Source organism: Chelon labrosus (assembly GCF_963514085.1).
Source record: "Chelon labrosus genome assembly, chromosome: 20".
Lineage (NCBI taxonomy): Eukaryota > Metazoa > Chordata > Actinopteri > Mugiliformes > Mugilidae > Chelon > Chelon labrosus.
This window is the reverse complement of record NC_140353.1, coordinates 10,944,983-10,967,238: the sequence shown is the minus strand read 5'-3', so window position 1 is coordinate 10,967,238 and position 22,256 is coordinate 10,944,983. Positions and strand designations below refer to the sequence as shown.

The window sequence follows — 22,256 nt, the reverse complement described above, 5'->3', positions numbered from 1 at the left end:
GTGCTGGAGGGTACTAGAAAGTGCAGCCACGGCAGCATTAAGTTGGACGCTGATAGCGGACGCGGACCGTATGTTCTCCAGATATGAGCCGTATCTTTTTAACAAAGGGTGAGCTGTGGCACGCCGCCGCCGCCACCGCCGCCGCGGAAACAGGATGACAGCTTCTTGTGGCTCGCGCTCAGTCACATGGTGCTCGGGTGGTCAATCGTGAAAGCCTCTCGTCGGTGTGTACGTACAGACGTGTTAACCAGCTGCTTGTCAGAGTGTGTGTGCGTCTGTGTGTGTGAGAGACCACACAGTTTCACCTGCTGACACAGGGGGATTCCCATCATGCCTCACAAGAGCAAGAAAGACAAGGTAAAGTGGATTTTAATGCAAATGAAATTCATGTTGGCATGTTATTATTGTGTTTAACACCTTCTTTGTGGATTACTCACTCTTAAGGACTCATCCAAAACTGGGAGATCTAAGAAATCTGGGAGTAAAAATGGGCCTGCAGATGACCAAGAGGTGAGTGTTGGTGAACTTTTCCCTGTCCTGAAAGGGTTGACATTGATGCACTTGCAAAATAAATGTAGGAAATACACTATCAGCATAAATAATAATAAAAAAAAAAAAACAGCTAAGATGCCCAGAGTGGGATGATAACAGTGTAAACTATACTCTGCAGGATTTGCTATTACATGGATGCTATAGCAATGTCAATCAGAGTAAAGCTCCTTTTTCACTTGTGTCGTTTTAGAAATAAAATTGTGTTTTTTGGTATAAATTTAGCGATGCACTGCGATGTTACAGCTGATTGCTATTCTGTCCTCTACAGCTTTCTCACATACATAAACCACTCTGCTTTTATGCATGCGTTCTATGGACAGTCTGTTCTCTCTATTTACTTCTGCGTTTAATGACTTTTTGTACTTTGTAAGTTGCTCATGTGACATGTGGCAGGATCTTATGACTTTATTTTTTGCATCCAATCCCCAGTTGCACCCCATCCTGCCTCGTTTGGCTACGGAGCATAATGCGAGGCATTGTGGAAGCTATTTTTGTCCTTTCTGACGCGCATCGATGATGCTGAGTGTAGTACATGGAGCTTGGAAGAGACCTGATTAATTGATTGCTGGACCTGCTGTTTGTTCCCATTGACAGCTTTATCAGCCTCATCTGTGTTCAATTATTCTGTCCACCGAGGGCCATCGCAAACTCTGTCAGCAGATGCGGTGCAGTACACCGCCGGCTTGTGATCAGGTTGCTTCAATGAGAATCACCTGATCTGATTCGGAAAGGAACTTGACCCTTAACCGCAACCCCCCCCCCCCTCCTTTTTTTCATCTGTTCTCCTGTCCTGTCTCCTGTCCTCTTCAATCCTCTCCTCCTCTTGGATTCCACAGTGAAACTACTTGAGTAAAGTAATTCCTGTTCCATTTCCTTTCGGAGCAGGATCCAACTTGTCCTGCCCTGGTCCAGTAACCAGAGCCCTTCCTCTGGACTCTTGTTTCCGCAGGGCTCCAATAAGAAAGTGCCTCCCGCGACTCAGCTGATGAGGGTGAAGCAGCCGGGGTCACACTCTGCCGTGAAGAAAGAGAAGAGGTTCAGCACTTCCTCTTTCCCCCTCAGCGCTAACAGAGAGCTACAGAAACTACCCGCGCTGGCAGGTACGCCTCCTCCGCTTCACAGCATCTCCATAAGGAGCTGTCACACTTTTCTCTCTGCTTTCACCACATGCTGCGGCGCTGCGTCTTCCTCACCTACACATATAGGGCTACTCTTCTTGGAAGACCTTAGCTAAGGCTGCACGTTTGGCCTATATGGATGAAGGGAATCATATTAACAATTCATAGCCCTGGTGGATCCTCATAACCGCCTTTTTAACCTTGAGGTCTTTGCTCGCTACATAATTTATAGCTAAGCACACTGCCCATCAGCTTTATCTGTAATGCAAATGATGCGCAATCAGCTGCATCTCTAGCTGCCAGACCTGGAGGAAACGGATATTACCCCCTCAAAGGGCTCATTTGTTTAAGACAGTGGTGGAATCTGGGACGTCCAGTAACAACTCAAAACGTTACATAATCAAACATAAACTTGCACACCTGAACATCAGCATCAGGCGTCAAGCCGAGCCACGTGAATCTCCACCACTTTTATTTGTTTCAGTTTCACTTCCCTGACCTGCAAACTGCCCCTCCGTAATTATTGCAACCAACCAGGTCCCGCTGTCACTGTTTTAATCCGCCGTATTGATTGATTCGATTAGGACACGCATGCAGATTCGGAGACGAGACAGTGAGGTTGAGGTTTGAACATTTGCATCAATCTTTCATGGCTTCTTTGTTTACACACAGCATTACAGGCAGGATCTGGCCTAAGTGGTTTCCTGTAAGCTATACCCAGCTATGCTTTGTTCTCATACCTGGATGAGCTGAGTGACACTGCGGAGGAACAATGGGGAGGCACAGCGCAGGGGATTTGCAAGCGGCATGGAGACACGTCCGCGGTTGACAGTGCGTGACGGTTCCTTTAGTGAATAATTAAAAATGATGCTCTCACAGAAACTCTGTACCTCTGTGAGGTTTGATGAGAAAGTTTCAAGGAACACAGCGGACGAATAATGTCACTGACCCCGTCGGTGGATGGCAGTGACCTGGAGAGACACGCATGAGCAGATCTTTTGATATCAGTCCAAGCACTGTTTTTAGAGGTTAGCTGCAGTCAAGTGTGAGCGATTGCTGTATTTGCATGTATTTTAGTAAGTTGCAATTAATATCTTTAACCTTCCTCTTCTCCTGCAGGTCATATTTGACCCTTCTCGAATGTTTCTGTATCACATAATTCGATATAAATGTGGTCTGCTGCCCATGAATTGCAAAATGAAGTTTACATTATGTGCAGTAATTAGTTGAAAGAAGGCTTTGTAAATAGTCAAACAGAGAACAGAGGACAAAAGTTGCATGGACGAGGGAAAGACAACACAAAGGTTAAGCTATCTATTTAAATGGAGACAACACACTAATATTATTCTGAACCACTAATCTGAACCAGAGCCAGAATATTCGATGATTACGTGGTTTATCGTTGGGGAGAAAAGTAAACTAGGATCTGTTTTGGTAATTTAATAGTTTGTGTATTACCAGAAAACTGCCCGCAAATTAAATATGTTTGGACTTTTGATGGTTCAAAGCAAGAGAATCTAGATGTTTTTTTTTTTTATTATTTTCAAGACCAAACCATCTGCAAACTAGCTGTCACCAAAAACTACTTTAATCTGAACAGCAGTGCACTTTAATCGGACGTCTGCAGACTACTTTTTATTTTTTTTATGCTGCATTTATGCAAAATGTTTGTCTGATTTCTCTGAAACTTCTCCGACGTCCTATGTTTCACATGCTGCGTGCATTAAAACAGCAAATACTGTTTTACCCCTTCACCAGGATATATTTGCCTTCGTCCGTGCGCAGCCTCTGCAGAAACCTTCCAGTGAATGTCTCTGCAACGGCACACTGACATGTAATGGGAGATCAGATCAGGCTACAGGACAGAGAAAATGCTTGCCAAGAGGGAATTTGTAAATGGATTTTTTTTGTTGTTGTTGTGTGTTTGTAGCTTTAAAAGCCACACAGACATCTCAAACTGTCCGCGGGCTTTAAAGTTGTTTTTCTCCTCTCTGCATTTTGTGGTGTTTGTGTTGTTGTAGAGGCCAGGGACTAGAAAACAAATGTGTACGGTTATCGCCAAAATCTTAAGATATTGATAGAAGCACGAGGCGTTTCTAAAATGATTTGTCTTTAATGTCAAGAGGTGAGTCTGCGTGTTGGCATTAGGTCAGCTATACATGTTTGATGAAGAAGAGTAAACTGCAGGTTTCTCCAGGTGTCAGTAAATCATTTAAAGGTGGGTTTGTGTTTCCATGCTCTTGCACAAACGGCCCATCCTGTGCCGCCATCTGCTGGCGTGAAAAGGAAGCGCTGCTGTTTCATTTGCTGTAATGTTGAGTTATCTTTTTTTTTTTTTTATGGCTTTTAGTGTAATGTTTTGCCTTTTTATTAGATTTAAGCTGTTGCCTTGTGCCAGACGTTGTGTGAAGAATAAGGCATGACTTCATTTTCTTTATTAGATTGTATCAACAGAAACAATCCCATGAGAAATCAGCAGTGTAGCTCACCATTTTCCCCTATGTCTTCAGCACCTAATGAAAATGTGAATCCAAACAAAAAGCGGCCGCAAGCACAGAGTTTAGTTTTTCAAAAGAATAAAAAAAACATAAATGCATTTGTCCCAAAACTATTTTTTTTCTGCGTACTATTGTTCTTTAAATTGGTGTATATGCACATTAGGGACTACTTTCATTCAGGTGCAGATTAACACACATTTGGTGATTTAGTGAACATTTAAGGCATAAAGAGACTGAACAACATGAGTCGTTGGAAAATATATCAGGTTGCACAGGCAGGACTTGTTAGCAGCATCAGTTCAATCTAGGTTTTTGAGAAAAGAGGCAACATTTCACCTGCCGAAACCGCCCAAAAGGAATTCCTGAGGTATAGCAGAAGCCTCAGCCTATGTATTCTGATCCAGCCTGTCCAGCTAGTAGGAAGTAAGTGGCAGCTTTAGGAAAGTACTGACGCCCGTTGTCATGGCTGTGGAATGTAAAGGCACCTCTTGGAGAGGCTTTGGCCCCTCGGTGAGAGAATGCCAAAAGTGAGAAGTGCAATACACTTGTCCTTCCTCTCCTCTCCTCTCCTCTCCTCTCCTCTCGTCTAGTCTGTTTCTCTCTGTCACATGAGGTTTGGTTTTAACTTTGACTGTGATGAAAAAACAGAGTGAGAGAAAGAACACAAACAATCAAAACTGATGGGAAAACTACCTGAAAACTATATATTTTTTTTACGTTGACTGTCTCTTTAACATGTTTTGCTTTGTAGTTAATTATTTGAACCGTGGCAAGGATATAATTTCAACTGCAACAAGCTGTACATCGCACAGCCTCTTTTGGTGGACCCTTCATTACATTTTAATTAATTGTCTGGCTGTGTCCATTGTTTGGAAACAGCGTGCTCCCCCCCTTTTGTCTTTTAAACGACTGTGAAATGGCTGTGTGAGCCGTGGCTGTTATGAAAAATCTGGTGAGTCTTGTGGTGTGTGAGCGCGGTTTCGCTCTGTGTCCTCTGATAAATCACATGAAAAGAGGGAAAGCCACATCATTATGTAAAGATGAAACGCGGATTATTCACTCAGCGTCCAGAAGTGTTAAACGTCCTCAAAGCAGCCGTTCACTCGTAAAGCGTTTAGTGGACTAAACATAACCCATAGGTTTTATGGAGTAGCAGATGGCGTGACACTCTGTGACACGTGCAGTTCATCTTTAATTTTTATTTATTTTCTCATGACTGATCACATAAACTTTGCAGTCAGCGTTGTGTGGAAGTTGCAGCGGCTTCCTGCGCGGTGTCCCCGTGCATTTAATTTTCTGTCGCCTCACTTTCGTTTCCTGTTTACAGCTAATTTTGCAAGGCACACAGAAGACGTCACTCGTAATGCTGTATATTCTCCCGTTGCTCCGAACCGTGTGTGAGTCATAAAAAGACTCCCGCGAAGTGAAGCCAGTGAAGGTGGTTGATTAATGTAGGAGACAAGTGCAACTGTCTGTATTAGGATGGGCTTTAATCATTTATTTTTCCGCCACATTATTGTATACACTATATAAACGTGGATGTCTCTTCTCGTTGAAGACAGCTGAGGTGCTCAGTTCTCATGTGGTTTCTTCTAGTCTCTGTTCTCCATTGAACCCAAAGATTTGAGGCCCCCTTCTGACCCTCTTTTCCACTTCTTTTGATGAAACCCCAAGCATAGATGACAGGAGGAAACAATGAAAGACTTTGAAGATCCAGTCTGGGCCTCTCTCTCTCTCTCTCTCTTCCTCTAAGCAGCACACTGAATAGTTATTTCCAGCTGCTTATCCTAAGTCAGATTATGCTGAAAGCCCTGCTAATGGCTAAACTGTGCAAAAGCCTTAAGTCAATCTGATCTAAGATCTGTAGCAGGGCCTGACTTGCTTGCACAGCGTCAGAGAGGAGGAGGAGGAGCCGGACCTAAAAAAAAAAAAAAAAAAAAAATCCTGCGCATGTCCCGCCCACTGTCCGTCCTCTCGGCCAATCGCCGCCCTTCTCCCACAGCGGGCTCAGCCAATTGGAGAGCTCCCCCGCTGCTTACATCACTAACTAGCCAGTTCCCTCCAGCGGCAGAGAGCTTCATTTTCTGATCTGCTTTTGTGCTAAAATGGAGGCTGGCCTCTCGCCCTGAGTGGATCGCCTTCCTGGTTGAGGTTTAGATGTTGACATGCAATAAATCTGGAGACAGGATGGTTGTGGATGCACCCAATTCCAATGGGCCTTTCCAGCCGGTGGCTCTTATGCACTTCAGAGGTACGTAAGGACGAATTATTCTTCCTGTATCGTCCTGGGGAATTAACAGGAGAGCTGTGTGTGTGTGTGTTTCTGTGCTACCCTCTCCACTGGTAGCTTGCTCGGTTAGTCAGCATTCAGGCGCCGGGGAGGACATATTTGTTTCTCAATTTTGGACAGCGGGGTTTATTTATTTCACAGGGGGGTGAAGAGTTGTGTTTTTCGCGGCTTGTTTGCATTGACGAGACACGGGAGCTACATAAAAATCTGGTTTTACTAGCTAGCTGCTCTCTGCCCATCCCCCCGCCGAGCCAGTGATGTCAAAGGAAGTGAGGTCATAGCCCAGGGAAGGGTCTTCTCCTTAGTTTTTGTTTGACTATAATAGTTTCTGTGTTTTTGTTTCTTTCTTTCTTTATTTTTTGTTGTTGTTGTTGCGTGCAGAAGCCCATAAGGAAAAGCTAAACAAATACCCCCTGTCGTCTCCTCACCTCCCTCTGAGCGGCTCTGCCCCGGTCCAGCATTTTCTGTCACACTCCAGTTCATCTGGGTACAAATTGGTCATAGTGTGTAGGCTGTAGGCAGCTCTGCAGCAGGCAGCAGCAGCAGCAGCCCCCTTCTCCAGCTCCACACCCTTTCCCCCCCAAAGCATACAGTCCTGTGAGTGACATGCCCAGGCACCTTTTGACATATTTTTTTTTATTTTTGTTCAAATCCCAAGAGTCTCTCTCAGGAGTTCATGTAATTTCCAGCATAGCAACTGTGTCAGTTACTTGCGTCTTGTCAGTGCACGGCCGCACTGTTTCACGATTCCAGCGAACGTCGGCCTCTTGGTGTGTGTGTGTGTGCACAATGAACTCAGTCATGTTTGAAAAGGCCCAGCCTGTTACCACTGTACTCGGGATGCAGCCCAGCGTTAGATGAAGCCTTAGGCAATTATTGATTACACTCTATTGAGCCACAGAGGCGACTGCCTTGAATGACAACTCAGTGTAGGGGAACAATCGGACCCTCTCTGCCTTAGACCCGGTCTCTCCCCTTGTGCGTCTCAATCGTTCGGACTGTTTTCAGGACCGAATGTCTGCGGCCGGCATCTGAATGTGTCGGTATGTTTCTTTTTGAGTGACCCCTTAAGAGTGGTTTCACTTCTTGCGTGTGCTTATCCAGGATTATCATGTGTAGACTTAAAAACTAGCATTCATGTTCTGTTGATTTAGGCAAATTAGCTCGGCTGTATACATACATACTACAGACATTGTTATGAATCCTCAACCGCCTTCAAATTTGCCTGAAGCAGCACCCCAGGACGCTTTGGATGCTTTCATATCCGTGTTTACAGGCACGAATCAAACTTTTAAGAGCTTAAATAGTTAAAAGATGCGTCTTTTTTAATTTCCTTTTGATGCAAGTCATCATTTTAATAACACCGTGGAGCACCTCATGCCATTATCAGTCACTCCAGATGCAATGGCGCATGTAGTTAACTGCTCCCAGGCCTCGACCCGCGTCTACAGTCCATACCCCAGATGCTTTTTTATAATGCATCCAAAACGATTTTAATCAATGAATGTCGTCAAACCGGTTGCTCATATGCCTTCAAATCGGCGACACACTTTTTCTGTACATGGCTATAAATAGTATTCGCTCAATGTTTACATTGATCATAACGCGCTGTCGATAGAGCAGATTGCCAAAGCAGTTCGAACACCAGGCTAGCAGCTGTTCATCTGACCCATTTATAAGAGAAAGAGACTCCGGCTCCACCGTGACTGCTTTTATGTATTGTCCTTGACTCGAACAGATAAATCTTTCTCTGTTCTCCACAAGTCGTGATACTCGTGTCTGTGGACGCGCCTGTTTCCCACCTAAGAGCTCTGTGATTTTCATAAATAGATGTCACACTGCAATTAATATCAATTTGGGACCACAACACTGGGCCTTTTATCTGTTACACAACAGCCTGCTGGGCGCTTTAGGAGGGTACAGAAACTTTATAACACAGGCCGCCACATTTATGTAATGGGAGCAGCACAAGTCTGACATGTTCAGGGGTGCAAGACATGGCGACACATTCCAGTCAAGCTTCATGTCCCGCTGCAGCCAGGATATTTTGCAACACAAACCCTCTGCTAAAGAGACTGACATTAAAAAGATAGCACTAATTTAATCCTTCTTCACCATTTCAACGTCGGCACATCACTTCACCTAACGGGCCTCCTTCTGAATCCTGCTGTGTCAGCTTTTGAGAGCAGTTTTTAGTCGTATTCGCGGCGAAAGTCTGGGCAAACGCCTGTCTCATTCATAGTGTTTTCCCTCTCGTCACTGGCCGTCAAGTCTTCATGGAAGCAGCTGATGATGGCAGCGGCTCGCACACTTGCCCTCTCCTCTGGAATTCCCAGCCTCTCGCTGTCATCAAGATAAATTGGCCAACTTGAAACTGACACTGCAGAAGTGTGTGTGTGTGTGTGTGTGTGTGTGTGTGTGTCTAAGCCAAGTCTCCATTATGTCTGAATGGCAGATCTCTCTTCTTACCTAGAATCTGCGTGTTTGCAAGAATCCCAGGCACCCTCTGTGTGTTTGTGTGTCCGCGCATGTGCCCTCTATTCTGCGCGCTTTGTCACTCTTTGTGTACATTCACAGAAACTGGGGCATGAGTAAATAGGTTTAGCTGCCTCTTACATACGTCTGAGTGCCTGTATCAAACATCCAACCGTTGGTGAAAGAAATATAATTCTTAAATTAAACAAAAGGGGAAAAAAACAAAGGCTAAATTTAGAATAATATGATATTATATGCCTCCACTTTGCAGTGCTCAGCTTGTCCTTAACAGTTGGTTATTATTTCTACGTGCTCCTCATTTGAGTCCTGCTACCAAATTCATAAATCACAATTTGTCTCGAGCCTAATTTGCTTATCTCAGTAATTGGTTACACGACAGTCAGCCATGGAAGAAGAATGGGATTGTTATTTTCCTCTGGTGTATTTCCCTCATATATGCGCCTCAAATACCTCAATGGCATCGACAGCACCGGCGTGTGCAGACTTTCGTTGTCCAAACTTTCACGCCGGCCCACAGTTGAGGCCGCACACCCTTACTGATTGGGAACTATGTGGCGCAGGAAGTGCAGCGTTAGATTTAACAGCAGGAACAGTGGATATACTGTAAACTTTTGAATGGGTATTATTTTTAGAATGGCAGTGTTAAGAGTTGAAGTTAATGTCAAGGAGGGGGGGGTCTGCTCATATAAGACAGTTCTTGTCGAAGCTATACAGCAAAGGTTCAACTTTAAGCTGTGTCATATTCTTTGTCCGTATAGGCTGTGATTGCAGCATATACCCTTATCTTCTATCAGATTCAGAGTCCCTCCTCCCACCGGAGACGCTAATGAAGCATAGATGGATATGAGTCTAGGACGCTAACCACATTTAAAGTGCGTTTTGTTGATGCAGTGTAAATCACTAGCCGCCAAATGAGAGCATCTTGTTCTGACAGACCACTTATCTGTGTCGCATGCAGCTGCTCCCGTCTGTAAATTGGCCCCACCTGAGTTTAGCGAAGGAAATACATTGGCGTTATGGTTTTTTTTGCCTTTTTTTTTTTTATTACAGCGTATGCAGAATGAAATGTGGATCAGTGAAGATACTTGAGGTTTAAAAAGCTCCTCTCTCAGCAGAGGTCACTGATCTTTATTTGCCGTGTCTGTTCGGCAAGTTTAGAAACGGGAGGAAACTGCTAGCCGTGGCTCTGTCCAAAAGAAAAGGCCCACCTGCTCCTGTAGCGCGCACATATGAACGCGCTGTTTTTTGGTTCGTCTGTTCCAAATAAGTTGCCGTGTTATAATCGGTGCGATGGTATGTGTTAATTAATGTGTTTGGACAGAGTCGGTTTCACCTTGTTTGCCAGCAGCTGTCACCGGGACGCCTGTGACGTGTGTGAAGCCTGCTCTTCAATTGTGACTCGCATTAAACATAAGAGAGAAAGAGAAGCATCAAAGTTGTGTCACATGGCTATAATTACGGCGTTGTTATTGTTGTTGTGTGTTATTACGGCGCCGCAGGTAGGAGCAGGTAGGAATTCGGAGAATCGAAAACGGTTGTTTCCTCCTCGTGTTGTCATGCGTGAAGCGCTCCCTCTGGCAGATACCGTTTGTTTAGAAGCGCGTGCTCTTGGGCGCTCGCGCGGAAACGAAGCAAAACGGGGAGTCTTCAAACCACTGTGGACAAATATAACGACCAGCTAGGTTTTCCTTTATAAATATATATCTTTTTTTTTTTTTTTCTTCTTCTTCTCTCAGCGTGTGTGAGAAAAGGCTAGACTGACCGTTCACCTAGTTCCCAAATCCTTCTCCATCCTGCCTTCGCTCCTCCACACTGCTTTGTGGTTATCCTCCCCCTGGTCTCCAACATCTCAGCCTTTCGTTATGAGACTGTGTGACTCATTTGCCATCTCCATCGCTCTCTTGTTGCCTCATATTTTGTTTTGCACATTGCTGTTTTAACCGTCAGCCTTGACAGTTAATACGCCCCCTCTATTGTCGCGTGACCCCTCACTCATTCACTTATATTCTCATCCTGTTTTATTATTTCATCACCGCCGTGCAACCTTCTAACGCCTCCAACTCTCTTCTTCTCTCTTTTTCTTTCCCACCTAACTATATTTTTGTCACTTTTTTTTTTTTTAGATGTGGCTCCTCCTGAGCAGGAGAAGCTCTTCATCCAGAAGCTGCGACAGTGCTGCGTTCTTTTCGACTTCCTGTCCGACCCGCTGAGCGACCTGAAATGGAAGGAAGTGAAGCGGGCGGCTCTGAGCGAGATGGTGGAGTACATCACCCACAACAGGAATGTCATCACGGAGCCGATCTACCCGGAGGTGGTGCACATGGTCAGTAGAGCCGAGGGCTGTTAAGGTTGTGGTCGGTGCTCGAGATGAGGGTGGAACTTGAGCCGAGAGTATAGGCAAGCTTCAGATGCGTGCAGAATGGTTGATTTTTCAGGTGTTTTTGTGATCATCTATGCAGCCCCAATAAGTGAGGTAGCAGTACACATTCGTCTGGATTATAAGGACATTTTCTTAAATAAACCAGTTGTGAATGAGTTTGTTCAGCGTTTAAGAGTACGTTTTTCCCCAAAGAAGGTCTGGTGTCATAATTAAAAATAAATTAAAATCAAGTTGGGAGAAAAAAGCCCCTGGGAATCATTAACAAAAGATTGCATTATTATATTATTTATGTTATATTCTTTCCCGGCATAGGACTTTCTCCTGGCACAAGAATGCATTTAAAATTTTCCGCATGCTGCACCGCTTTGTTTGGAATTAATTGAAGGAAAAAAAAAGCTTTTATCTTGTTTCAGATAAACTAAGTAAAACAAGATCACGACGGTAGACGTTCTGCTTACGTCTCCTCACAGTGGGATAAGCTTGTTGAAAATGGAAAACACTCTCGTCTTGTAGTCGAGAGAAATCCTTCTAGTGTCTTTTCCCCATCGTGACATTTCTGTTTAGAGTTTTCATTGTGGAGTTAGTCCTTCACAGCCTGTTATGGGTTGAAGTGCAGCACTGCCTGTGGAAGGTCTATCTACCTTGTAGCTTGTCTTTTCCAAACAAGGCTTCCAGTGTATTAGTAGGCCACCTGCACTGTCCCATGATCTGCCTGGCAGGGAACAGCAGCCCACAGGGGAGTCAGTTGACACTGTGAGAGACCAGAAACACAAGACACTTGGATTATTGTGGGCCAAACCCTTGGAGGCCAGTAGCAAGGACAAAGTTAACATTAACCTAAAAAGGAAAATTATTTTTGGGTCAAGCTGCGTGTTTTACTTATTTTATTTAATTTCTGAAAATCTCTTGCAGCTCGTTCTTTGTAGAGACATTGTCAAGTATACATGTTTTTATTAACTCTGATTCATAAGTTCATGCTGCGAGCAAACCGAAGACCAAGCGGTAGTAGTTTACCATAAACGGCAAACAGTCCAAGTGAATAAACACTGACAGAATCATTTTCACTCCTCTTCTTACAGTTTGCTGTGAACATGTTCAGAACGTTGCCTCCATCTTCCAACCCCACTGGAGCAGAGTTTGATCCGGAGGAGGATGAACCGACACTTGAAGCTGCATGGCCTCACCTCCAGGTTGACATCTATATCATTCAGCCATTTGCAACACAACCGAAAGTTAAAGAAAAATGCTTGTCTATGCTTAGTCCTAGTCCACATGCATGCTGCTATTTTTGCAACGGGGGATTTCCTCCTTCATTTTTATTTTTTTTTTTAAATGACAACGCAAAAACAAAACTGCAGCACTGCATCTGAAACCAAAATACAGCAGTAAAACCCTATCATAAAAGCATGTTGGCTTCTCAGAAGCATGATAAAAAAAGCTGTTACTGAGTATAAATAGATCATATAGCAGTGACCTCATTTACACATTCACAGTCCTCTGTTCCTCAAATGTGAAAAAATAACTGCAAACGTAAAAAGTTCTGCTAGCCTGGTTAGCACTGGAGCAGCTTTGGCCATGTCTAACCTCAGATCAGAATTGCATCATGTGAACAGAGGAGATAACGGCGCACACTTCGCAAACAGAGTTTCTAATAATCTTCACTCAGGAAAGTTTTCATAGAAGTTTTAAGTGACCTAAGCTATTGGTTGTGCCCACATTTTTATAAAACTATATATTTGTATCGGCTCAAGAACTTGCTGTTTGTAAAGTAGCTCACCTTCATGCATGCTTTTTTTTTATATATATTTATGTTTGCTTCAGTTCTTTCCAGCACTCACCAATTTCTTTGCGTTTCCTATCTCTTGCAGCTCGTCTATGAATTTTTCCTTAGGTTTTTAGAATCACCTGACTTTCAGCCTAACATAGCGAAGAAATACATCGACCAGAAATTCGTTATGCAGGTAAGAGAGCTCTTCCCCTTCTTTAGAACAGATTGCACAATAGTTCTCTGAAAAACAAAACTGTTGCAAAACTGTTATCTGGATTAAAAATAAAAATGTATGTATACGAGACACGAGGCGCATCGTGACAGCATTTCCCCTCTCTCACATTGTAGCTCCTAGAACTATTCGACAGCGAGGATCCCAGAGAGAGAGACTTCCTGAAAACTACCCTCCACAGGATTTATGGAAAGTTCCTGGGGCTGCGAGCATACATCAGAAAACAGATCAATAACATTTTCTATAGGTCAGTGCCGTTCTCACACCGCTCCGCTTTTGTTTAAACACGCAAACCAAGATAAATGCTCAACATATGAATCACTTGTTTTGTTAATAGGGAGTGTGCGTTTGTTCTTGCAGGTTTATCTATGAGACAGAACACCATAATGGTATAGCTGAACTACTGGAAATACTTGGAAGGTATGGGCCTTAGCTACAGCAGCTAGCTCTGATAACTAGCTCTGCATTCACATTTTTCACCTTTTTCTTTATTCTTTTACAGCATAATCAATGGGTTTGCCTTACCACTAAAAGAAGAGCACAAGATTTTCCTGTTGAAGGTTTTATTGCCTCTGCACAAAGTCAAATCACTCAGTGTCTACCATCCACAGGTACGTTTCAGAGCGCTAAATGAACCATGAGACGGTTAAGCTGCAAGGCTGTGTGGAAAGAGAAGTGTAGCGCATAAATTATTTACAGCGTTTCCTTTGAAAATGTGTTTAAATGTCCGAGTCCAAACCTGATTTGAGTTCCCGCCTCCTCTTTTCACAACAGCAGCAGCAGCAGGTCATTCTGCAGGTTTTGTTAAAAAAAAAAAAAAAAAAAACTGGTGTTGCATGTTTTAGCCAGTAGTCTGTCCCTCAGGCACAGCGTGTCCCCTGCCGTGTTAACCTTTAGTTTGCTTGTGCATGAATTAAAATACTTTTGACAGTTTAATGATTGTTTGTGTTTTGCAGCTGGCCTACTGCGTGGTGCAGTTTCTGGAAAAGGACAGCACTCTAACTGAGCCGGTACGTCAAATAAAACCCCCGTTTCTCGCCATAATAGAGCTCGATGAAACCTCACTTCCACCTCCAAAGCTCGTATTTGTTACTCAGCATTTTGCTCCATCATCCCAACAGGTGGTAATGGCTCTACTAAAGTACTGGCCAAAGACTCACAGTCCTAAAGAGGTGATGTTTCTCAACGAGCTGGAGGAGATCCTGGATGTCATCGAGCCCTCCGAGTTTGTTAAGGTGCAGGAGCCTCTCTTCAGACAGCTGGCCAAGTGTGTTTCCAGCCCACACTTCCAGGTATAATCATAGGCTTGTTTCATAACTCGACGAATAACCACATAACGACCAAGCACATCCCTGACTGTGATGCAATGTGTGTTGTCTGTAGGTGGCAGAGAGAGCTCTGTACTACTGGAACAACGAGTACATCATGAGTCTGATCAGCGACAACGCAGCGAAGATTCTGCCGATCATGTTCCCGGCTCTGTACCGCAACTCCAAGACCCACTGGAACAAGTAAGCGACCTTTCGTGTGCTTTACACCGGTCTGATACAATGTCGGGACAAAATAGTTCACACGGTGGTTTGAAGTGTGTGTAGATATTTGCACCTGGTCACAGAATGTACTCTCCTGATAGTCAGACACGTCGCCCGATGTTTTGTTGTGAGAGCCTGTTCAGAGCTGGTTAATTGCTGCTATTAACTCTAGTTTAATATATCAGATCTAAAATAAAATATACTTAAAGTGGCACAATACAGTTTATCCATTATTATTATTATTATTATTATTATTATTTTTAATAATTCTGTCTGAATGGAAATCCTCAAGCTGCTGCCAAGTGCCAGGCATTATGTTTTAATTGTATAGTCGGTCTGTTACATTAATTTAGGTTTACCGCTCTGGGGCAAAACTGGCCTTTACAGCAATGATTTTTGTGTTTTTAAGATTTGACATTCACCTGCTGTTGCGTTTGTGTTCACAGGACCATCCACGGCCTCATCTACAACGCTCTGAAGCTTTTCATGGAGATGAACCAGAAGCTCTTTGATGATTGCACACAGCAGTTCAGGGCTGAGAAGAACAAGTACGCACCAAACACTTCCACTCAGTTACTATACGTATGCCTGAGTGATGCATAATTTTCCTCAACCTTGTTGTGTTGTGATGAATTTCACATTGATCTGCAGAGTAGAACAGGTTAGTGACGAGAGCGCTGGTGCTTTGTTTAACAGAGAGAAGGCGAAGTCAAAAGAACGCGAGGAGGCTTGGATCAAGATCGAGAACCTCGCCAAGTCAAATCCACAGGTGAGCCAGAGCAGTCATTTATTCTTGTTCCCTCATTATTAGCAGTGTGTGATTGAATCTAGATCTACAAATATGAAAGTCCAGATTGTAAATATTGGCACAGTACAATGCATACATACATACAATAATGAACACTTCAGTCGAGTGTAAAATCTTTGCTTTGATTTGAGTGGGTGCACATGAGTATTGGAAGAACTGTGCGTGTGATATATATTACTTCCGAAGCTGCGTTCATGCTAGCAGCGGAAGAGCAACATGCTACAATTCATTATCAATGAATTGAATTTACAGCCGACATCCTGCGTGACAGAGATGAGGCTGCAGTGATGAGGTGACGCATCAACTAATCAGATTGTCTTCACCAGTTAACCTTTGAACAGATAACATTCAAACATGCCAGAGAGCACATGTGGCGTAGCTACTTTTTATGGGCTCAAAAGTAAGTGGACATTTTTCTTGGACCATGTTTCTAGTGCAGTTGTGTGTTGTTTCAACATTAGCTCACGCACGAAACAGCTCACACAACTCGGTTTGTTTGGAGGAGAGGTTGGATTTAAATGGAGCTGACTGTCAAAACTAGGTGTGCACACGAAAAGTAGGCCATGGCAACGACCTGGTCAACAGCGTAATGGTAGCACTAATGCATGCAAAGATTGGTACACTGATGAAACAAAGGTCAACCTTTGTAAAAATTTATGGGAATGTGGAGAAAGAGGTTGCAGGTCATGAGTTAAATTAACCACCTCACCTGTCAAACATGGTGGTGCTCCTATAGTGGCCTGGGCATGTATGGCTACCAGTGGAGCTGCCATAGTAGTGTTTATTGATGTTTTCACTGCAGTCTTTGTGCTCACGTTTAGAAAAAGGACATAAAATGCTTTAGATGCCTTTTTAACATAAAGCAGGACAACAATCTGAAACATGCAACCAAGGAGCTTTGCTAATTGTTGTAATTTTGGTTGCCTTCAACTCCAAAATTTTTAGCACTGTGTGTTAATATTGGTGTAAACCCACTCAAAGCTGTAGCATCCATTATTTCAAACCGAATGTGCCGAACTTCAAAGTCTGACTCAAGAAACAGAACACGTGTAACTGTGCAAATACTTACAACCTGGACTTTTAAGTGTCTTGTGTTTTCTGTAAGTTCATTTTGTCTCTCTTTGTTCCCTATCTGTCTTATCCTGTTTACGTTTGCTTAGACTCGTATTTGTCCATTTCCCTAATTAATTGTAAAGACGGAAAGAAGATTTCAATAAGTGCTTCATGGTTGTGCTTAGTTGTGGTAAATGGTTGAATCAGATATATTTAAAAGTAAAGTAAACATTGATTCATTAGGAAAGTAATTATAAAAAGCTGGGAATCTTACTCAAAACTAATTTTAGCATTCAACACTTGTACAGTGTTACTAAATTGCATTGTGGGCTTTAGTAAAGGAAAAGTAAAACATTTTAATAAATCTGATGTCTTTCTTCCTGGGCGTTAGATGTCAACTTTGATACCACCATCATATCTTTATGCTAAACCTGAAGCTAGCAGGCAGTTAGCTTAGCGTAGCTAAAATAACTCCCTGCTTGAAAGAGGGGGAAACATTAGTGTGATGTTCAGGCTGATAAGTCAAATTTCTAGGTGCTTATATGTAGATAATCTTCCCACATGTTTTGTTGAATAAAAAGTGGTTTCAGGTTTGTCATCTAACTTTCAGGAAGCAAAAAAGCATCCTCCCCAGAATGTCCTTGACGTTTGCAACAGATTTAACATTTTTAATGATAAATAAAATATTCAGGTTTAAGTTGTGCTCTTAAAAATCAGCCTTTTAATAATCAAAACTGTAATTCTCAGCAATGTGAGTGTTTTCAGCCATTTTTGATTCCAGCACCTCAACTAAGCCGTACATCGACACAATGACTTCCTCAGGTTCCATATTTTTAGTTTGTTCAGGGCCTTTTTGACAAATTCTTCTTTGCATGCGACTGAAAGTCTTTTCTCCATCCTTTTGTGTTTTTTTTTTCTTTTGTTTTCCTTTTCTTTTCAACGTAGTTCTCTATGTATGTTGATTCCTCTGACCTCAATAGTCCTGTAGCAATGGAGACGGATGTCCCTTTGATAGAAGATGTTCAGAGGTTAAAAAAGACAGTTGAGGAGGGCGCAACTCAGGTAAACCTGGCTTTCTCTCTGTCTCTATTCATCATTTTCTCTTACAATCCCTCAGTATATTGGTAGACAAGCTTGCAAAGTAAAGCTGCCTGCAGCCCAGTGATTATATTTAGTATATATTTTATGTAGTGAAGTATATTCTTTTAGGATTTAGTCAAAAATGTGCAGAATAAAAATCTGACCACGGACTAGAACTGGATGGGATCAAGAGTTTTCTTTTTCTTTGCTTGCTTCTCCCTGCATGTTGTCTCAGTATGGAGCCCCAAAGTGTTCAGTATTATAGAAATAGTAAATATGTAATAAAAGACCCATTAATAAGTTGTCTAAAATACATATGATTATTATGATACATAATAATTATTATTCGCCTAATTTTTAGCGCTCTTATTTGATATAGTTACAGTGTCATATTTAGTTAGTATTGAAAACTTCAGGGCTCTATAAATATATCCAGGATTGTCTGATGTTGGTGTATTTAATTTAAAGTTTAAACTCTAGCCTCTGCCTTCCTCTCGTGATTAGAAAGATCAGAGCGACGTGAAGACCGACGAAAGCAGAATCTTAACTTTCCTCTCTCCGTCCCAACAGTTGCAGCATGAACAGCGGAAAGAGCGGCCCATGGTGCGACGCAAGTCTGAGTTGCCTCAGGATATCTACACCACAAAAGCCTTGGAGTCCCACCGCAGAGCTGAAGACATGTTGACCACCCACGACGGACTCTAGGTCCCACCACCCGCCGGCTCTTGGTCTAACTGCCCGCCTCCCCCTACCCTCGACAGCCATGAACATCTTCTTCGGCCACACTGGCGGCCCACGCTGGGCTTTCCACCCTTTCCTCCCACCATCGTTTTTTCCTCTTTAGTTCTTCTTCATTCCTGCTGCCCCTGTGCAGAAACCCTGTGTCCACCTCCCTCAGATTTCTGCATTCTCAGGTTTTTTCTTTAATTGAAGAGGAGTGTGTTCGTCTGTCTTTTAGCGACACCCATTTTTTAACCCCAATCATTATCCTCATCTGTCACCTTCCTTTCTATTTCCACCAATCCCCCCCATGCACTCACTGTTAATGTGGAACCTGGGAGTACAGACAGCACAACACAGGTCCTTCATTCCTTCTCGAGAGTGTTCACGATGGATCGGACATGGAAACATAGGAACTGCCTGACTCACTGTCTAAGGATCGTCTCGTCTTGGTCTCTTCTTGGTTTTCTTTTCTCTCAAAGGGAACAAAAAACAGACCCTGCCTGTTGTTCAGATGAAAGACATTTCCTGTCATCTGTTGTATGTTTTCTTTATTTTTGCTCTAACAGACATCTTGTCAGTGCCAAGACTGTTGTGTTCTTCGTTTGTTTCATGTTTTTATCTGTGACTTTAACAGGGACACCTGCCTTTTGTTTGCGGTCACTGAAAGATTATTTTTTTTGTTTGTTTTGTTTGTTTAGCACACACAAGACCAAACTGAGGCCTGTTCTTAGCCTTGCAATGTCCAGGAAAGATGGCAAGGAAAGAGGAAGTTGTCCTGTGGACACCTTGACACTTTCCATTTTATTGTTTTGTGCCATATGCCGCTCTTTTATATGCTTGCTTCCTTATGTTCATTGGCAATATTTAAAAACCAGGCTGCGGCAGAGCGTAGACAGTTCAAACAATGGTACTTACTGCGTTTTAGTATAGTAGCTACAGATGAACCTGAATAAAAGCTGTGGATTTGCTACCTGTGTTCTAGCGAACTCCTTGGCTTGGATGTAGCAAGGAGTCTCAGATGCATGAAACGACTGCCTTCTGAATAGAAATGTTGAAAGTATAAGGTGAGTTTTTCTTTGTGTTTTTTTTTAATGTTGAATAGAAGGTGCAGGTTTGTTCCGACACCTTAAAAAATTCTGCACACGGTTGGTTTTTAACAGCGTGATTAAGTTAAAACACTTTCCCATTCCATTTCTATAAGCTATAAATGCGTTTAGATCCTTGTAATGAATCAAAAATAGAACATGTTAAATATAAGAGCTAGTAGTTATTAACAGGCTGACGTGGAAGGCTGAGTACACTAAATTACGTGAGGAGCGCTACCAAAAACGTCCAAAAAATGTAAAGGTACAACATGTTTTGTTACCTTTAATTTCCGCTTTGTGGGTTTTATATGTTGTACCTTCTCAGTGAGGAAACTTTTCAAAGTTGGAAAGTGTTTCCCAGTCAGTACCATTGTTTAAACTAAGGAGGTCTGCTAGATTTCTTCATATTTGATGTGTTGTATTTTCTTTGTAATGTCTGGAGGTAAGTAGTGTGGATGTCAGGTTTTCTATTTTTTTTTTTCTTTTTGTTTGTTTTTTGGGGCCGTTCAGAGTGACCAGTGCTGGAACAGACTGGTGCGAAATGGCCACAGAAATGCCAGATGCTGAAAATAAACTGACATTGTGACTTGGCTTGTTAACTGTATTAATACTGTATTTGCTTGAATGCAAAAAGATGTAAATTAAAACTACCATGTTAAACATGTACCTTTTACCCTGGAGGAATGCCATTCACCAAATCAACTGATTTCTGTTGTCGAGGTCATTGCGTTTATGAAACAGTCCTGCTTGCTGGGAGAGATGTTTTATGAGTTTAAGTCAGACATGTTGGAGGTTTCTTCTTAGTGCTGAACGACAAGCCATCCACAATAACGAGAGATGATTTAAAAAAAAAAATAAAAAAAAGATTCGCTGGCTTGTTCTTTTCTGCAGGATCTTTGCAGATCTTTTAATTTTAACATATTATTTCCAAAACATGATAACTTAAAGTGTCCTTTTGTATGTGACCTGTACTATATGATTCATTTAATATTGTATATATGATTTACCTTGTTTCATGTAGTGTTATATATCTAGATTAATTTTGTACAAATTGTCCCTCTGTACAGAATAAAACATCAATAGCAAGTGAAAGAAGTCGATCTGGCACATACCGTCTTATTTTTCTGTACTTTCAGCAGCATGAGTTTTTGAAAATTATTTTTTATTATTCAAGTCTGCAAAGTTTCCTCACTCCTCTAAATACCTGAAAAAAATGTTCATACCCACTGTGTGCTCCTATCACTGTCTTTAGTGGTGTAAAACTATACAATAAATAAAGAGATTATTATGTGTGCCAATGCAAAGCATTGAGACACACATTACTATTCCTCGGGCTTATGTGTGCCAATGCAAAAGCATCGAAAAGCACATTACTATCCCACGTGTTTACTGTGTGATTGCTGATTAAATGGAGGGGCTGTCTGTCAGAGGGGATCACATCTAGTGTCCAACTTTGTGGTTATGAATTAAAAGTAAGTATACACAAATCTTTATTGCCAACATAATCTAAACAAGCTAATTAAATTCTTCACCTTTTGAAGCTCTTTCAAGAAGTTGATGAAATGGGTCTAAAAGCAAAGCAAGCCCACTCTGCCTCGAACTTTACCCCAATTTATAAAAATCAAAGGGTGGCTTGTTTAGATATTTGAATGAAATCCCCAGTAGATGATCGTTAACTTCTAACATTAATTAAGCAACATTTCCATAGAATTTACCTTTATCATTAGCGCAAGGTGGACTGCTGTTTTTTTAATAAAACAACCGCAGTCTTCCAGGTTGTAGATCTTAAACAGGGCTACAATATTAGGAAGTGGACTCTGAGTTTCCTTAAAGATGTTTTCTGAGTGGATGAGTGGCATCCACTGAGCTACGGGGTGGAGGTGCTTCGTATGTTCTTAGTGGTGGGTGCTACATGTCTACGTAACATCCACATGAATACCAATGTCCAAAAGTTTCCCAGCAGAACATTATCACAAGATGGTCGATGTTATTTACTTCTCCTGTCAATGCTCATAATGTTATGTATTTCTTATAGTTTCGTACATATATTTCACATGTACACACAATTTATATCCTGTCCATAGTTCATATTCTATACTGTATGTGTTGTATATTTACACTTGCCTACACTATTTGCCCAATATTTTTTCTAGTATTACTATATAGTTGTACCGACTAGTCGACTTTACTGCTGCGCCATGACGCTTTAAGCAGGAAGTCGGTTAGTCGCTGCTCACGTGACAATAACAACACGGACGCCTCCAATTCTTCCAAGTGCGTGGAAATACTTACTGTAACTTAAGGTGAAGTCCCTTCTACCGTGACATGCAGAATATGTAAGTCAGTCCTGAAACACAACAAATGTGCTATTACAATGCACACTCATCTGAAAAGGCATCAGCTAACGCTAGCAGAGGAACGGTCCAAATCCTCTCAACAGTAGTCAATTAACGACTTCGCCTGCGATAACGGAGAGAAGGTGAATTCACAACACTCTGTGAAGTACTATTAAATGATATTGACGGTGCCATTAGGCTAAATATACCTGCAGCGCACAGTATTGATAAGCTCACGTGTTCAGTTCTGTCGTGTTCTGTTAGTTGACATTGATATAAAAAGATATCCAATATTTAGAAGTGTC

General features: G+C 42.2%; 1 protein-coding gene across 4 annotated transcripts; it reads left to right on the top strand.

The window, feature by feature from the left end:
- The first annotated feature begins 315 nt into the window (after window positions 1-315).
- Window positions 316-21,112, top strand: ppp2r5ca (protein phosphatase 2, regulatory subunit B', gamma a). 4 transcript variants are annotated; one of them, XM_084569646.1, is made up of 16 exons: window positions 316-357; window positions 445-510; window positions 1,502-1,652; window positions 11,078-11,277; window positions 12,414-12,524; window positions 13,203-13,295; window positions 13,451-13,581; window positions 13,695-13,754; window positions 13,837-13,945; window positions 14,291-14,344; window positions 14,456-14,626; window positions 14,718-14,845; window positions 15,313-15,414; window positions 15,563-15,635; window positions 17,673-17,789; window positions 18,378-21,112. In XM_084569646.1, exons 1-16 carry the CDS (start codon window positions 331-333, stop codon window positions 18,510-18,512), a joined length of 1,728 nt encoding a protein of 575 aa, XP_084425772.1. In that variant the 5' UTR covers window positions 316-330; the 3' UTR covers window positions 18,513-21,112. The 4 variants fall into 4 exon arrangements, with proteins under 4 accessions (XP_084425772.1, XP_084425769.1, XP_084425771.1 ...); XM_084569643.1 differs by lacking the exons at window positions 316-357; window positions 445-510; window positions 1,502-1,652 and adding an exon at window positions 6,174-6,419 and having other exon boundaries at window positions 18,378-21,111; XM_084569645.1 differs by lacking the exons at window positions 316-357; window positions 445-510; window positions 1,502-1,652 and adding an exon at window positions 6,175-6,419 and having other exon boundaries at window positions 17,708-17,789; window positions 18,378-18,516.
- The last annotated feature ends 1,144 nt before the right edge of the window (window positions 21,113-22,256 follow it).

Bases quoted from the DNA above. Each gene is read 5' to 3' on its own strand.
- ppp2r5ca (XM_084569646.1), top strand. From the start codon at position 331: ATGCCTCACAAGAGCAAGAAAGACAAG. The intron at 358-444 runs GTAAAGTGGATT...CTCACTCTTAAG, and splicing joins ACAAGAGCAAGAAAGACAAG to GACTCATCCAAAACTGGGAG. The intron at 14,627-14,717 runs GTATAATCATAG...TGTTGTCTGTAG, and splicing joins TTTCCAGCCCACACTTCCAG to GTGGCAGAGAGAGCTCTGTA.